Source organism: Homarus americanus, unplaced genomic scaffold (assembly GCF_018991925.1).
Source record: "Homarus americanus isolate GMGI-L3 unplaced genomic scaffold, GMGI_Hamer_2.0 scaffold36899, whole genome shotgun sequence".
Lineage (NCBI taxonomy): Eukaryota > Metazoa > Arthropoda > Malacostraca > Decapoda > Nephropidae > Homarus > Homarus americanus.
The window spans coordinates 59520-77526 of record NW_024721788.1 but is presented as its reverse complement, the minus strand read 5'-3'; the positions used below and the strand labels follow the sequence as shown (position 1 = coordinate 77526).

Here is an 18007-nt window from a genome sequence, read left to right as displayed (position 1 = left end):
CATTGTCCCCTTGTTCATGCTGCCCACTATCACTTGTTCTGTCGCTATCCCTTTTCATGTCGCCCATTGTCCCTTATTTCCTTGCCGACTATCCCGTGTTCCTGCCGCCCACTATCTCACTTGTTCCTGCTGCCCATTGTCCCTTGTTCTTGCTGCCCACTATCCCACTTGTTCATGCCGCCCACTATCCCACTTGTTCCTGTCGCCCACTATCTCACTTGTTCATGCTGCCCACTATCCCACTTGTTCCTGTCGCCCACTATCACTTGTTTTCCTGCCGCCCACTATCTCACTATTTCCTGCCGCCCATTGTCCCCTTTTTCTGCCGCCCACTATCCCAGCTTGTTCATGCTGCCCACCTACCTCATTCCTGTCGCCCACTATCTCCTTGTTCATCGCCCACTATCCCCTTGTTCATGCTGCCCACTATCCACTTGTTCATGCCTTCCACTATCCCACTAGTTCCTGCCGCCCATTATCACATTTGTTCCTGCCGACCACACCAACTTGTTCCTGTCGCCCACTGTCCCACTTGTTCTGTGTCCTCCCACTTGTTCCTGCCACACTCATCACATTGTTCCTGCTGCCCACTATCCCACTTGTTCCTGCTGCCCACTTTTCTGTTCCTGCTGCCCACTATTGCATTTGTTCCTGCTACCACACCAACTTTTCCTGCCCACTATCCCACTTGTCACCGCCCATCATCCCACTTCCTGCTGCACACCATCATTTGTTCCTGCTGACCACCAACTTGTTCCTGCCGCCCACTATCCCACTTGTTCCTGCCGACCACACCAACTTGTTCCTGCGCCCACTCCCACTTTGTTCCTGCTGCCCACTCACATTTGTTCCTGCCGACCACACCAACTTGTTCCTGCGCCCACTACCATTTGTTCCTGCTGCCCACCAGCCCACTTGTTCCTGCTGTACACTATCACATTTGTTCTGCTGACCACACCAACTTGTTCCTGCTGCCCACTATCACTTGTTCCTGCAAACCACCAACTTGTTCCTGCTGCCACTATCCCTGTTTGCCCCACTATCACTTTGTTCCTGCTGACCACAGACAACTTGTTTCTGCACCTACTATCTGTTCCTTCCTCCACTATTCCACCTCATCCTCCTGCCCATTATTCCACCTTTCCTGCCGCCCACCAACCTCCTACCACCCATCACCTGTACTGGCAGCTGCCTAGGCCTAAACACATCACGTCTGGCAGCAAAGCCATGGCTGCCTGAAGATTAGTACACCCACCTTATTTCACCTGATGTTAAACTTGCAACTACCTGGGGTTGTAGGTGGTGACACTGTATGCATAAGACTCATATTATAAAAACTATACCAACACGAGTAACCAGCATCTCCTTAGTGTTCTTCCACCCGCCAGACGAACCTTAAACCCGCCTGCTGAGTAACAGTGATCTCTTTGTGGTTCAGCTCCTATTCTTGTTCCTCTGTACACTTACGCTGATGTGTTTTACCTAATGACGCTCCCGGATAATATCGAGTATTTGTTTACATGTGGATTGTCCTCACGCCAGGCCGGTTGTCTGATTTGTTTTTGTATTGATTCTAACATAGATTTACTGTATATATATAAACATTTACCAAGATAAAAAAGGTATTTATAATGTTTGTTTTTCAATCATGGTCCTCAGATATTGACTAGTTATGACCAGACGCTTCAAGACGACACAGTTTGAATGTAAATGACAAAAGCACATACTAACTAATCTGAACATCAAATCAAATTTAGATGTAATATTATAATAAATTCCTTTCCTGACCAGTTCATTAAACAAATTATTTTAGATGCAACACTATGAAATACCATTTCTAAATACGACACAAAAAAAACAATGTGGATGACATAACCATTTCTAACTTCGACACATTATACAAAATTCGTTTTGATGTCAATTAAAACATATCCTTCCTAAATACAGCGCATAATAACAGTCTAATTAATTCCACATTACAACAAAATCATATTCTAACTTCGTCTTTGACAACTAATTTGTCTGTACGTCCCTGCACATAATCACGCTGGCTTGTACTGCAGCTGATGGGCGTCAGAAATGACGTCAGATAAAGCATCAAGCGAAATCGTAAGCTGAATAGAGAGATGTTGTTTGGTGTTCTTGACCTGTGTTATCAATGTCTACATTGCTTTGGATTTTATCCGTGTTGTCTCTTGGGTATTGAATTGGTAACAATGTGCAGGCGTGATGGCGCGGAGTGCTGCCCCCCCAAATGCCCCCTCTTGTTCTGTTTCTGTCCCATTCTTGTCTCTACTTCAGCTGTTTCTTTCCCCAGCATTGCCCTTTCTATGCTTCTGCCTATGCTCCTGACCTGCAATTCTTGCCCATATCCTGCCCTTCTCCCATCTTATTTCCTCCCCTGCTTCTGCCTCTTGTCAGTGCCCAGTCCTTACCACAGGCAGCCCTCCCTCCCCAACACCTGCACCTTCCCTCCTCACCCCTGTACACCTTCCTCTCACCTGCTTACCTGCCCTCCTCACCCTGTACACTACCCCTCCCCATCACCCTGCACCCCTTCCCTCCTCACCCTGTTACCCTTCCTCCTCACCCTGTGCACCCCTTCACCTCTGCACACCCTGCCTCCTCACCTGTACACCCCTTCCCTCCTCACCCTGTACACCCCTTCCCTCCTCACCCTGCACCCCTGCCCTCCTCACCTGTACACCTGCCCCTCCCCTTACACCCTGCTCACCCCTTCCCCTCCCTCACCCTGTACACCGTTCCCTCCTACCCCTGCCCCACCCTAGCCTCCTCCACCCCTGTACACCCCTGCCTCCCCTCTTCCCTGCCTTCCCTCCTCACCCTGTTTTACCTTCCCTCCTCACCCTGCTGCCTTCCCTCCTCACCTGTACCCTGCCCTCCTCACCCTGTCCCCTTCCCTCCTCACCCTGTACACCCTGCCCTCCTCACTCACCTGTACACCTTCCTCCTCTACCTCTTTCCCTCCTCACCCTGTCACCTTCCTCCTCACCTGTACCTGCCCTCCTCACCTCCCCTCCTCACCTGCCCTCCTCCCCCTGCCACACCTTCCCTCTCCACCCTGTACACCTTCCCCTCCTCACCCTGCTTTCACCTGCCCTCCTCATCCTGCTTACACCTTCCCTCCTCACCCTGTACACCCCTGCCCTCCTCACCCTGTACCCCCTCCTCCCACCTGTACCCTTCCCTCCCTCACCCCTCCCATCCTGCCCTCCTCACCCTGTACCCCTTCCTCCCTCTTACCTGTACACCCCTCCTCCCTCACCCCTGTACCCTTCCCCTCCCCTCACCCTGCACCCCTGCCCTCCTCACCCTGCCCACCCTTCCCTCCCTCACCCTGTACACCTTCCTCCTCACCTGTACCTTCCCTCCTCTCCCTACACACCTTCCCTCCTCTACCCTGTACACCTTCCCCTCCCTCACCTGTACACCCTGCCCTCCTCACCCTGTTCACCCTGCCCTCCTCACCCCTGTACACCCTTCCCTCCTCACCCTGCCTACCCTCCTCTGCCCACCACCCTTCCCTCCTCACCTGCACACACCCCTCCCTCCTCACCCTGTACACCCTGCCCTCCTCACCCCTGCACCCCTTCCCCTCCCCTCACCTTTTACCCCTTCCCTCCTCACCCTGCTTACCCCTTCCCTCCCTCACCCTACACACCTTCCCTCCTCACCCTGTACACCCTGCCCTCTCCACCCTGTACACACACCCTCCCTCTCCCTGCCCTCCTCACCCACCTCACCCTTCCCCTCCTCACCCCTGCTTACCTTCCCTCCTCACCCTGCACCTGCCTCCTCACCCTCTACACCCCTTCCTCTCACCTGTACACCCCTCCTCACCCTGCACCCTTCACTCCTCACCCTGCACCTTCCCTCCTCACCCACCTGCCCTCCTCACCCCACCTTGCTCCTGCCTCCTCCTGTACCTGCCTCCTCACCTGCCCTCCTTCACCCTGTGCCTTCCTCCTCTTCCTTCCTCCTCACCCTGCTGTATAACACTCACTCACCTGTACCCCTTCATCTTATCCTCACCTGCATCCCTCCTCACCCTGCACCCTTCCCTCCTCACCCTGTGCCCCTCCTCACCCTGCACACCCTGCCCTCTTCACCCTGCACCCTGCCCTCCTCACCCTGCACCTGCCCTCCTCACCTTACCTCCTGCCCCTCCTCACCTGTCTCCTCCTTCTCACCTGCCTCTCACCTCACCTGCCTCTTACCCACACCTTCCTCACCTCCTTCACCTACCTCCCTCACCTCCCCATATCCTCTTATGTCATATTCTCTGCCAGCCCATCATCATCCCTTAACATCCTCACCCTGTGCACCCTCCCTCCTCACCCTGTTGCCTTCCACTCCTCTCCTGCCCTCTCACCCTGTACACCTTCACTCCTCACCTCTACCCTGCACCTTCCTCTCACCCTGTACACCTCCCTCCTCCCCTCTTACCTGCCTCCTCACCTGTACCCTGCCTCCTCACCTCTTACACCTGCTCCACCTGTTACCTCCTCACCTGCCTCCTCCTCCACCTGTCACCCTCCTCTACCCCTTCCTCCTCACCTCTCCTCTCACCTGTGCCTCCTCCTCTTATTGCCCATCCTCTGTACACCTTTTATCCTCAGCCCTTCCTCCTCCTTATCCTCACCCTCTTTGCACCTGCCTCCTCACCTGCTTACACCCTTCCCTCCCCTCTGCAACACCCTTCCCTGCTCTTCCTTGCACCCTGCCTCTCCTTATATTACACCTTCCCTCCTCACCTGTGCACCTTCCCTCCTCACCTGTACACCCTTCCCTCCTCACCCTGTACACCTTCCTCCTCACCCTGCACACCCCTGCCTCCTACCCTGCTTGCACCTGCCTCCACCCTGTACACCTGCCTCCTCCACCCTGCCTCTGTCACCTGCCTCATCCCTCCTCACCTGTACCTGCTTCCTCCTCACCTGCTTACATCCTCACCTGCCCTCCTCACCTGTTACCTCCTCACCTTCACCTGTTACCTACCTCCTCACCTGTTACCTTCCTCTTACCTTCCTCCTCACCTGCCTCCTCACCTCCTCACCTGTACCTTCCATCCTCACCTGTACACCTGCCCTCTGTCATTGCCTTCATTCATCCTCACCTATTGCTTATCCCTCATCACCCTTCCCTCCTCACCCTGCTTCCTTCCTCCTCACCTGTACTGCCCTCCTCCTCACCCTCTTCACCTGCCCTCCTCACCCTGTTACACCTGCCTCCTCACCTCCTCACCTGTACCTTCCCTCCTCACCCTGTTACACCTTCCTCTCACCCTTCCTCCTCACCTGTACCCCTCCTCACCTTCCTCCTCACCCCCTTCACTCCCTCACCTTCCTCCTCACCTGCCCTCCTCACCTCCTCACCTGTCACCTGTCCTTCCTCCTCCTCACCCTTGCCTTCCTCCTCACCCTCTTCCTTCCTCCTCACCCTGTTACCCTTCCCTCCTCCACCCTCATTCACCCTGCTTATCTCACCCTGTACCCTGCCCTCCTCACCCTCCTCACCCTGTACCTGCCCTCCTCACCTTCACCTGTACACCTTCCTCCTCACCTGTACCCTTCCTCCTCACCTGCCTCCTCACCTGTCACCTGCCCTCCTCACCTGTACCTTCCTCCTCCACCTTCCTCACCCCACCTCCCTCACCCTACCCCTTCCCTCCTCCTTGCCTGTACACTCCCACCCTGCCCTCCTCTTATTGCTTTATCACATCCTCACCTGTGCACTCCTCACCCTGTGCACTTCCCTCCTCACCTCCTTCACCTTCCCTCCTCACCCTGTACCCTTCCTCCTCACCTGTACACCCTTCCTCCTCACCTGTACCCTTCCCTCCTCACCCACCCCTCCTCACCTGTCACCTGCCTCCTCTGTACACCTTCCTCTCACCTCCTCACCTGTACCCCTGCCTCCTCACCTGCCTCTCCTCACTCACCCCTTCCTCTGCCCTCCTCCTTCATTGCATCATCATACCCATCATCTTCACTCACCCTGTGCCCCTGCCACTCCTCACCCTGCACCTCTTCCTCCTCACCCTTTACCCCTGCCCCTCCCTCACCCTCAACTTGCATCTTCCTCCTCACCCTGTACACCCTGCCCTTCCCCACCTGTTCACCCCAATGTCTCACCCCTGTTCAATCTCTTCCCTCCCCCAGTTCTGTACACCCTGCTCCCCCTCCCTCACCCTGCCTCACCTTGCCCCTCACCAATCTCTGTACACCCCTTCCTCTCATCTCCCTCACATCCTGCCCTCCCACCTCTGCACCCTTCCCTTCTCAAACTCTCACACCCTTCCTCCTCACCCTGCACACCCTTCCCTCCCCACCCTGCACACCCTTCCTCCCTCTTTGCACACCCTGTCTCCCTCCCTCAGTCCTGTACTCCCCTGCCCTCCCCTCACTGTACACCCTGCCTCCCTTTCACTTCTGTACACCCTTCCCTCCTCACCCTGCACACCTTTCCCTCCCTCACCCTTCACTCCCTTCCCTCCCTCATCTCTTCCCTTCCCTCACTTGCACAGTCCTCCTTCCCCTCCCCCACCCTGCTGACCTTCTCCCTCCCCACCTTGTACACCCTGCTCCTCCCCACCCTCTACACCTCTGCCCTCCCCACCCTGTACACCCTTCCCCTGTCAACCCTTGCCCCCTTCCTCTCAATTTGTACACCCTGCTCCTTCAATTCTGCACACCCTGCCCTTTCACCTGTGCACACCCTGCCCTCCCTCATCTGTACACCTGTCTCCCCACGCTTAACCTCCTCACCCTGCGTACTCCTTCCCTCACCCCTGTACTCCCCACCCTTGCACACCCTTCCTTTCACCTCCAGGACCCCGCCCCCACCCCACACCCTGTCTCTCACCCTGCACACCCTGCCCCTCCCCACCCCTGACCCTGTTCTCCCCACCCCCACACCTTCCCTCCTCACTCCCAGACCCTTTCCCCTGTTTCCCCTCCCATGTACACCCTGCTCTCTCACTCCTGTACACCCTTGCCCTTCCCCACCCTGTGCACCTTTCCTTCCCCACCCCCCCCTTCCTCTGTCCTCCTCACCCTTCCCTCACCCCCTCTTCCTCACACCCCTGCCTCACCCCACACCCTTGTTCTCTCCCCTCACTCCTGACCCTTCCTCACCCCACACCCTGTCTCCCACCCCCACCCCACCTTTTCCTCCCTCACCCACACCCTGTCTCTTACCCCACACCCTGTTCTCTCACCCCACACCCTGTCTTCCCCACCCTGTACACCCTTTCCTCTCACTCCTGTACACCTGCCTTTCAATCCTTTCACTACCTTGTCTCTTCCTTTACACTCTGTTCTTTGACTTTGCCTTCCCTTTGACCCCCACTCCTTCCTCACTCCCTTGACCCTCCCCACTCCCCTGACCCTCTGCCCTCCCCACACCCTGCCCCCCCCATCCTCTTTTCCTTCCTCCCACTTCCTTCCCACACCTTGCTCCCCACTCTCCCCACCCCATCCTTCCCTCTCCCCACCCTTCCTTCCCTACCCCAGTACCCTTCCCCTCCTTTCCCCACACCCTCCCCACTCCTTTTCCCATCCTGGTTCCCTCCCTTCACTCCTGGTTCACCCTTTCTCTCACCCTAGGCACCCTTTCCCTCCTTGACTCCCTCCTCACTTTGACCCTGTCTCACCCCACACCCGTCCTCCCTGACCCTCCCCTGACCCTTCCCTCCCCTTCCTCTGTCTCCCACACTCCCCACCCCTTTTCCTTCCCCACACCCTGTCTTCCCCACTCTGGTTCTCCCCACCCTGGTTCTCCCCACCCTGACCCCTGTTCTGACCCTGTCTCCCACTCTGTACACCCTGCCCCTCCCCACCCCGTACACCCCTGCCCTCCCCACCTCTGTACACCCTTGCCCTCCCTCACCCTGTACACCCTGCTTGACTCCCACACCCTGTTCTCACCCTGCACTCTCCCCACTTTGTCCTCCCTACCCTGTCCCCACACCCTCCTCTTTCCTCACACCTGGTCTCCCCACCCTTCCCCTCCTTCCTTCCTCCCACACTCTTTCCCTCACACCTCCCCCACCCCCACCCTGCCCCTCCCCACCCCACATCTCTTGCTCCTCCCCACCCCTGTACACCCTGTCCCTCCCCACTCCTGTACACACCCTGCCCTCCCCACCCCACACTGCTCCCCACCCCAGCTGACCCCTGCTCCCCACCCCACACCCTGCCCTTCCCTACTCCCTGTACACCCTGCCCTCCCCACTCTGCACGCTGTCTCTTCCCTCCACCCTGTACACCCTGCCCTTCCCCATCTTGCTCCCTTCCCTCAATTCCTGTACACCCTGCTCCCCACCTCACCCTGACCTTCCTTCCCCACCCCCTGTCTCCCCCACCCCTCCCCACCCACACTCTTTCCCCTCCCCACACCCTGCCCTCCCACCCACACCCTGTCCCTCTCCTCCTACACCCTGCTCCTTACTTGCCCTTCCCTAATTGTACACCCTGCCCCCCACCCTTCCTTCCCACTCTGCTCCCCACCTTCCTCACCCCACTCCTGTTCTCTCACCTTGTACACTCCTTGCTCCCTCCCTCACTCCCACACCTCACCTCCTTCCTCCCCTGTCTCTCCCCCTTGTCTTCCCCACCTGAGCCTCCCCCTCCCACCCGAGGACCCTGTTTCCCCAGGCTGACCCATACACCCTCCCTTTCAATTCTGTACACCCTTCCCTCCCCACCCTGCACACCCTTCCCTCCCCACCCTGTACACCCTTCCCCCCCTGTCCTCCCCACCCTGTACACCCTTCCCTCCCCACCCTGTACACCCTTCCCTCCCCCACCCTGCCCCTCCCTCACTTCTGTACACCCTTCTCCTCAATTCTGTCCTTCCCCACCCTACACTCTTTCCTCTCACCCTATGCACTCCTGTTCCCCACCCCAGTACACCTTTCCCCTCCTCACTCCTGTGCACACCTTTCCCTTCTCACCCTACACCCTTGCTCCTTTCACCTTGTATCTTCCTGCCCCCACACTCTGTCTTCCCCACCCTGCACACCCTGCCCTCCCCACCCCACACCTTCCCTCTCACCCCACACCCTTCTCCCTCCTCACCCCACACCCTGCCCCCACCCACACCCCTTCTCCTCTCACCTGTACACCCTTCCCTCCTCACCCTGTTGACTCCTTTCCTCTCACCCCTGTACACTCCTTCTTCCACCCTACACCCTTTCCCTCACCCTGTACACCCTGCTCCTCCTCACCCTTCCTCTCCCCACCCTCCTTCCTCACCCCACACCCTTCCCTCCCCCACCCCACACCCTTCCCCTCCTCACCCCACACCCTTCCCTCTCACCTCCACACCCTTCCCTCCTCACCCTGTACACCCTTCCCTCCCCACCCTGCACACCCTTCCCCTCCCTCACCCTGTACACCTTCCTTCCCTCACCTGCACACCCTTCCTCTCACCCCACACCTTTCCTTCCCTTTCACCCTACACCCTGTCCTTCCCTTACCTCTGTACACCTTTTCCCCCTGACCCCCTCCCCTGACCCTCCCCACCCCACCCTGTCTCCCCACTCCTTCCTCCCCACCCCACACCCTTCCTCCCCACTCCTGCACACCTTCCTTCCCTCAATCTCTGTACACCCTTCCCTCCCCACCCACACCCTTCCCTCCCACCCTGTACACCCTGTCTCTCACCCCTGCACACCCTGCCCTCCCTCACTTCTGTACACCCTTTCCCTCCTCACCCTGTTCAATTCTTCCCTCCCCACCCCACACCTTCCCTCCCTTCACCCTGTCCACCCTGTCTTCCTCACCCTGCACACACCCTGTCCTCACCCTTCCTCCCTGACCCTCACACTCCTTCCTCCCCCTCACTCCTTCCTCCTTCCCACTCTTGCCCTCCCCACCCCACACCTTTCCCCCTCACCCTGCACACCCTCCCCACTCCTGCACACCTTTCCTTCCCTCACCCCACACTCCTCACACTTTTTCCTCCTAACCCCACACCCTGCCCTTCCCCACTCCTGTACACCCTTCCTTCCCCCTCCTCATCTCTGACCCTTCTCTCCCCACCCTGTACACCCTTCCCTCCCCACCCCCACCCTTCCCCCTCACCCACACCTTCCCCCTCCCTCACCCCACACCCTTCCCTCCTCACCCACACCCTGCCCTCCCCACTCCCCACACCCTTTTCCTCTCACCCTGTACACCTTTCCTCCTCACTTCTGTCACCCTGCCCTCCCCACACCTTTCTCCCTCACTCAGACCCCTGCTCCCTCCCCTTACTCTGTACACCCTTCTCCCTCACCCCACACCCTTCCCTCTCACCCCAGACCCTTCCCTCTGACCCCACACCCTTTTTCTCCCCTCTCACCCCACACCCTTCCTCTCACCCACACCCTGCCCTCCTCACCCCTGTACACCCTGCCCTTCCTCACCCTGCACACCCTTCCCTCCCTCACCCTGTACACCTTCCCCCTCACCCTGCACCCTTCTCCTCACCCCTGCACACCCTTCCCCTCCTCACCCTGTACACCCCTGCCCTCCCTCACCTCTACACCCTGCTCCTTCCCTCACTCCTGTACACCCTTTCCCCTCCTCACCCCTGTACACCCTTCCCTCCCTCACCCTGCACACCCTTCCTCCTCACCCTGTACTCCTTCCCTGACCCCTCCCCACACCTCTCCCCACCCTGCACACCCCTGCCCCTCCCCACCCCCACACCCTGCCCTCTCCCCACCCCACACCCTGCTCCTCCCCACCCTGCACCCTGCTCCCCACCCCTCCCCACCCTCCTCACCCTGCCCCTCCCCCACCCTGCACACCCCTTCCCTCACCCCACACCCTTCCTCCCCACTCTACACCCTTCCCTCACCCCACACCCTGCCCTCTTCACCCTGTGCACACCCTGCCCTCCCCCCTCACTTCCTGTACACCCTGCCCTCACCCTGTACACCTCACCCCGTCTGCACCTTTTTCTTCTGTATCAGTTTCCCAATCTGATTGGCCATCCCCTACCAGATTCCCCGCTCCCCACCCTCACCCATCACCTCCATCCCCACCCACCACCCTAATCCACCACCCTCACCCATCACCTACCTTCATCCACCTCCCATCTGCCTCATCCCACCCTCCTCCCCAGCACCCCCCCTCACCTGTCATCCCTCACCCACCATAACTCGCCTGAGAACTTGACCTGGCAGGAAATTGGTGGGTTGGGTAGGCGTCCCTCGTAAACCATCAGGCTGTTACTGAGCTGTGTCTGACCTCCACCTCTGTTTCCTGAGTCTTAAGTGGGAGAGCGAAGTTTAGGAACTCTCGCTTATTATACCTGATGATTAAATGCACTCATTCTTCCTGGAGGTGTTAGGTTAGGTTAGGTTAGGTTAAGTTCTGGTCACCGTTGTGGTTGTGATTCAAGGAGAATGAAAAGATTAATCCTGCATTAATAACCTTCAGTACAGAGACAGGTTAAAACATCTTTAATTCTCAATTTCGAGAGACGTAGAGTGAAGGACGATATGATTTATATAAAGGGTTAGGCTGAATTAAAAGGGACATTACAAAGGTACTCAAACTATCCAACCAGGAGCGAACTTGTGTAATGGTTTTAAATTAGACAAATTAGATTTAGAGAAATAGGAAACATTGGTTTAGAAATAGATATGACTGGAGGGACAAGTTAACAAATCATCATTAACTCGAATACTCTGGATAGCTTCAAACATAGGTTGATGGTTATATGAACAAAGGAGATGGGTAAATGGGACTGCCCAGTATGGTCATGTATGATGAGGTTAAATTAATTAGTTCAGGTTAGGTTAGGTTAATATGGGTTGGATAAATTAAATTATGTTAGATTATTTGTTGTGTTTAGTAGGTTAGGCTTGATTAGGTTAACTTTGGTTAACATGAGTGTTTAATCAACATGTAGTATAAGCTGGGACGCCTTATAATCTTTATGCAATCCGTTATTGCTTATTACATTACAAGGAGTCCTCATCCTTCGTGATTTGTTTAAAGTAATAACAAATGAAGCTGGAGTATGAGTGTATGTAAATGAAGGAGGGAAGAAACTTAAATATCCTAGTTTTGTGAGAGAGAGAGAGAGAGAGAGAGAGGAGAGAGAGAGAGAGAGAGAGAGAGAGAGAGAGAGAGAGAGGAGAGTGTGTGGGGTTTGTTTAATTTACTCTCACACTCAACTGTTTCATTTAAATGAGTCCAAGAGGTGTTGAGATCAGTGAAGACCAAGAACACACACACACACACACACACACACACACACACACACACACACACACACACACACACACACACACAGTAGCCAGAAATATGGTACGGTTAATGGTGCCCGAAATACGCGCCATGTTAATGGTGACCAGACATGCGCCGCTCAATAGGTGCCCAAAATACGATACAAGTTAATGGTGACCAGACATGCAACACCTACTATATAATCCTCAATAAAGATGTCATATAATGTAATACATCAACCACCATTATCACCACCATCACCATCACCACTAACACCATTACTACTATTATTATTATTATCATCATCATCATCATCATCATCATCACTATTACTACTATCATCACGACTATTATTACTATCATCATCACTATCACCATTATTACTACTATCATCACGACTATTATTACTATCATCGTCACCACCATCACCACCACTATTACTACTATCATCACGACTATTATTACTATCATCGTCACCACCACCATCACCACTATTACTACTATCATAACGACTATTATTACTATCATCACCACCACTATTACTACTATCATCAAGACTATTACTACTACTACCACCACTATTACTACTATCATAACGACTATTATTACTATCATCACCACCATCACCACCACTATTACTACTATCATCAAGACTATTATTACTATCATCATCACTATCACCATTATTACTACCTTCATCACCACCTTCCACCACCTTCCCTCACCCTTCCTAGCTTTCAACTTCAAATCAAACCATAAGAGACGATAAAAGGACATCAATACACTATTTGTCGCATAACAGTTCCTGACCTTCATGATATTGTTACTACATGATATAATATTCATCAATTATTTATCCATAATAGTCACTCACATCACTCCACCTGTTGTAGTCACGTTGCCTAATCTCAGGTAGGTTTTCCACCTCTGTCGTAATCCATCATGTAATCAGGACTCGCTGTCGTTATAGTTAGGTCATCACGTTCTGGGGTCAGGTCACCTACTACCTGACCTAGCACAGCCCATGATAATATTCTCTTCGACTCTATGATGTCTAAGGGAAGCTTCTTTCTCACAACTTCTCTCGTGTTATTTTAAATTAATTTGAATCACCTGAAGTTTATGATGACATTGATGGGCGGCTGAACCATCCTTGGTCAATGCGAGTAACTGTCTGCCACTGTTGGCAGGCCTGCACTGCCCCCATTGTTGGCAGGCCTGCACCGCCTCCCACTGTTGGCAGGCCTGCACTGCCTCCCACTGCTCAGGCCTGCACTGGCTCTCCCAATGTTGGCAGGCCTGCACTGCCTCCCACTGCTGGCAGGCCTGCACCGCCTCCCACTGCTGTGCAGGCCTGCACCGCCTCCCACTGTTGCAGGCCTGCACTGCCTCCCCACTGCTGGCAGGCCTGCACCGCCTCCCACTGTTGGCAGGCCTGCACCGCCTCCCCACTGTTGGCAGGCCTGCACTGCCTCCCACTGTTGCAGCCTGCACTGCCTCCCACTGCTGGTGGAGGCCTGCACCGCCTCCCACTGTTGGCAGGCCTGCACTGCCTCCCACTGCTGGTAGTCCTGCACTGCCTCCCACTGCTGGCAGGCCTGCACCGCCTCCCACTGCTGGCAGGCCTGCACTGCCTCCCACTGCTGGCAGGCCTGCACCGCCTCCCACTGTTGCAGGCCTGCGACCACTCCCACTGCTGGCAGGCCTGCACTGCCTCCCCACGGCTGGCAGGCCTGCACTGCCTCCCCATCGTTGGCAGGCCTGCACCGCCTCCCATCGTTGGCAGGCCTGCATCCTCACTGCTGGCAGTCCTGCACCGCCTCCCACTGTCAGGCCTGCACCGCCTCCCACTGCTGGCAGGCCTGCACTGCCTCCCACTGTTGGCAGGGCCTGCACCGCCTCCCACTGCTGGCAGGCCTGCACTGCCTCCCACTCGCTGGCAGGCCTGCACTGCCTCCCACTGCTGGCAGGCCTGCACTGCCTCCCACTGGCGGGCCTGCACTGCCTCCCCATCGCTGGCAGGCCTGCACCTCCTCCCACTGCTGGCAGGCCTGCACTGCCTCCCATCGTTGGCAGGCCTGCACCGCCTCCCACGCTGGCAGGCCTGCACCGCCTCCCATCGTTGGCAGGCCTGCACCGCCCCACCGCTGGCAGGCCTGCACCGCTCCCATCGTTACAGGCCTGCACCGCCTCCCATCGTTGGCGGCCTGCACTGCCTCCCCATCGCTGGGTGGCCTGCACCGCCTCCCATCCCACCTCCCATCCTTGCACCGCCTCCCATCGTTGGCATGCCTGCACCGCCTCCCATCGTTGGCAGGCCTGGACCTTCCCATCGTTGGCAGGCCTGCACTGCCTCCCATCCTGCACCGGCCCCATCCTGCACCGCCCCCATCGCTGGCATGCCTGCACCGCCTCCCACGTTGGCATGCCTGCACTGCCCCATCGCTGGCATGCCTGCACCGCCCCATCGCTGGCATGCCTCCCCATCGCTGGCATGCCTGCACCTCCCATCAGCACCCACTCCCCACTGGCATGCCCACCGCCTCCCACTGCTGGCATGCCTGCACCGCCTCCCATCGCTGGCATGCCTGCACCGCCCCACTGCTGGCAGGCCTGCACCGCCTCCCATCTGCTGGCATGCCCGGCACTGCCCCCATCGCTGGCATGCCTGCACCGCCTCCCATCGTCTGGCGATGCCTGCACCGCCTCCCACTGCTGGCATGCCTGCACCGCCCCATCGCTGGCATGCCTGCACCGCCTCCCCATCGCTGGCAGGCCTGCACCGCCTCCCATCGCTGCATGCCTGCACCGCTCCCACTGCAAGCCCCATCACAGCCTGCACCGCCTCCCATCGCTGAGGCCTGCACCGCTCCCACCGTTGCATGCCTGCACTGCCCCCATCGCTGGCATGCCTGCACCGCTCCCATCGCTAAGTGTGCACCGCCTCCCATCGCTGGCATGCCTGCACTCGGCTCCCACTGCTGGCATGCCTGCACCGCCTCCCATCGTTGGAGATGCCTGCACCGCCCCATCGCTGACATGCCTGCACCGCCTCCCATCGCTGGGCATGCCTGCACCGCCCCACCTGGCAGGCCTGCACCGCCCCATCGCTGGCAGGCACCGCTCCATCGCTGGCATGCCCCACCGCCCCATCGCTGGGCACCTGCACTGCCTCCACTGCACACTGGCATACCTGCACAGCCCCATCGCTGGTATACTCCACACTGCCTCCCCATCGCTGAGGCCTGCACTGCCCCATCACGCATGCTGCCCACCGCCTCCCATCGTTGGCATACCTGCACAGCCTCCCATCGCTGGTATACCCACACTGCTCCCATTGCTGGGTGCATGCCCACCCCTCCATCGTTGGCATGCCTGCACCGGCCCCATCGTTGGCATGCCTGCACGCCTCCCATCGCTGGCATGCCTGCACAGCTCCCATCGCTGGCATGCCTGCACCGCCTCCCATCGCTGGCAGGCCTGCACGCCTCCCATCGTTGGCATGCCTGCACCGCCTCCCACGCCGGGCAGGCCTGCACAGCCTCCCCATCGCTGGCATGCCTGCACCGCCTCCCATCGTCAGTAGCCTGCACCATCCATCGTTGGCATGCACCGCACGCCTGCACTCCCATCGTTCGGGCCTGCACCGCCTCCCATCGTTGGCATGCCTGCACCGCTCCCATCGTTGCACTGCTCCCCATCGTTGGCATGCCCACCGCCCCATCGCTGGCATGCCTGCACCGCCTCCCATCGCTGGCATGCCTGCACCGCCTCCCCATCGCTGGCAGGCCTGCACCGCCCCATCGCTGGCAGGCCTGCACCGCCCATCGCTGCATGCCTGCACCCCATCGCTGGCATACCTGCACTGCCTCCCATCGCTGGCATGCCTGCACCGCCCCATTGCTGGCATACCTGCACAGCCTCCCATCGCTGGATGCCACACCGCCCCATCGCTGGCAGGCCTGCACCGCTCCCATCGCTGGCATGCCTGCACCGCCTCCCATCGTTGGCATGCCTGCACAGCCTCCCATCGCTGGCATACCCGCACTGCTCCCCATCGCTGGCATGCCTGCACCGCCTCCCATCGCTTGGCATGCCTGCACTGCCCCATCGTTGCCAGCTGCCTCCCCATCGTTGCCTGCACCCTCCCCATCAAGGCCATGCCTGCACCGCCCCATCGCTGGCATGCCTGCACGCCTCCCATCGCTGGCATGCCTGCACTGCCTCCCATCGTCGGGCATGCCTGCACCGCCCCATCGTTGGCATGCCTGCACCGCCCCATCGCTGGCAGGCCTGCACAGCTCCCATCGCTGGCAGGCCTGCACCGCCTCCCATCGCTGGCAGGCCTGCACCGCCCCCACTGCTGGCATGCCTGCACCTCCCACCTGCACCGCCTCCCACTGGCATGCCTGCACTGCCTCCCCATCACATGCCTGCACCGCCCCATCGCTGGCATGCCTGCACCGCCTCCCATCTAAGGCATGCCTGCACCGCCTCCCATCGCTGGCATGCCTGCACCGCCTCCCATCGTTGGGCATGCCTGCACCGCCTCCCACTGCTAGGCATGCCTGCACCGCCTCCCCATGGCTGGTGCCTGCACCGCCTCCCATCGCTGGCATGCCTGCACCGCCTCCCACTGCCGGGCATGCCTGCACTCCCATCGTTGGCATGCCTGCACCGCCCCATCGCTGGCATGCCTGCACCCCCACTGCCATGCCTGCACCGCCCCCCATCGCTGGGCATGCCTGCACTGCCTCCCATCGCTCATGCCTGCACCGCCTCCCACTGCTGGCATGCCTGCACCGCTCCCACTGCTGGCATGCCTGCACCGCCTCCCATCGTTGGCATGCCTGCACCGCCCCATCGCTGGCATGCCTGCACCGCCCCATCGTTGGCAGGCCTGCACCGCTCCCCATCGCTGGCATGCCTGCACCGCCTCCCATCGTTGGCATGCCTGGACCTCCCATCGCTGGCATGCCTGCACCGCCTCCCCATCGCTGGCATGCCTGCACCGCCTCCCATCGCTGGCATGCCTGCACCGCTCCCATCGCTGGCATGCCCCACCGCCTCCCACGCTGGCTCTCGCACCTCCCCATCGCTGGCATGCCTGCACTGCCCTCCCATCGTTGGCATGCCTGCACCGCTCCCATCGTCGGCATGCCTGCACTGCCCCCATCGTTGGCATGCCTGCACCGCCTCCCCATCGCTGGGTGCCGCACCGCCCCATCGTTGGCAGGCCTGCACTGCCCTCCCATCGTTGGCCTGCACCGCTCCCCATCGCTGGCATGCCTGCACTGCCTCCCCATGTTGGCAGGCCTGCACTCTCCCATCGTTGCAGGCCCACCGCCTCCCATCGCTGGCAGGCCTGCACCGCTCCCATCGCTGGCAGTGCCTGCACCGCCTCCCATCGCTGGCAGGCCTGCACCGCCTCCCATCGTTGGCAGGCCCACCGCCTCCCATTGCTGGCAGCCTGCACCGCTCCCATCGCTGGCAGGCCCACCTCCCATCCTGCACGCCTCCCATCCTGCACCGCCTCCCATCCTGCACCTCCCATCGCTGGGCATGCCTGCACTGCCTCCCATCGTTGGCATCCTGCACCGCCTCCCATCGTTGGCATGCCTGCACTGCCTCCCATCGCTGGCATGCCTGCACCGCCTCCCATTGCTGGGCATGCCTGCACTGCCCCCCATCGCTGGCAGGCCTGCACCGCCTCCCATCGCTGCGCCTGCACCGCCCCCATCGCTGGCATGCCTGCACCT

At 58.7% G+C, this 18007-nt stretch overlaps 1 protein-coding gene across 1 annotated transcript; it reads right to left on the bottom strand.

Annotated features, from left to right (window-relative positions):
- Nucleotides 1-726: 726 nt before the first annotated feature.
- On the bottom strand, nt 727-17856 carry LOC121861858 (spidroin-1-like). Its single transcript, XM_042359753.1, has 4 exons — nt 17282-17856; nt 16109-16706; nt 15161-15835; nt 727-945 (listed from the first exon to the last, which is right to left on the bottom strand). The coding sequence occupies exons 1-4, from the start codon at nt 17854-17856 to the stop codon at nt 727-729; spliced, it is 2067 nt and encodes a 688-aa protein (XP_042215687.1).
- Nucleotides 17857-18007: the final 151 nt, after the last annotated feature.

Excerpts from the sequence above, each read along its gene's own strand:
- LOC121861858 (XM_042359753.1), bottom strand. The coding sequence starts at position 17,856 with ATGGGAGGCGGTGCAGGATGCCAACGATGGGAGGCAGTGCAGGCATGC. Across the intron at positions 16,707-17,281 it reads CAGCGATGGGAGCGGTGCAG|GCATGCCAGCGATGGGGCGG; the intron begins GCATGCCAGCGA and ends GAGGCGGTGCAG. Across the intron at positions 15,836-16,108 it reads AGCGATGGGAGGCAGTGCAG|GCTACTGACGATGGGAGGCG; the intron begins GTATGCCAGCGA and ends TGGATGGTGCAG.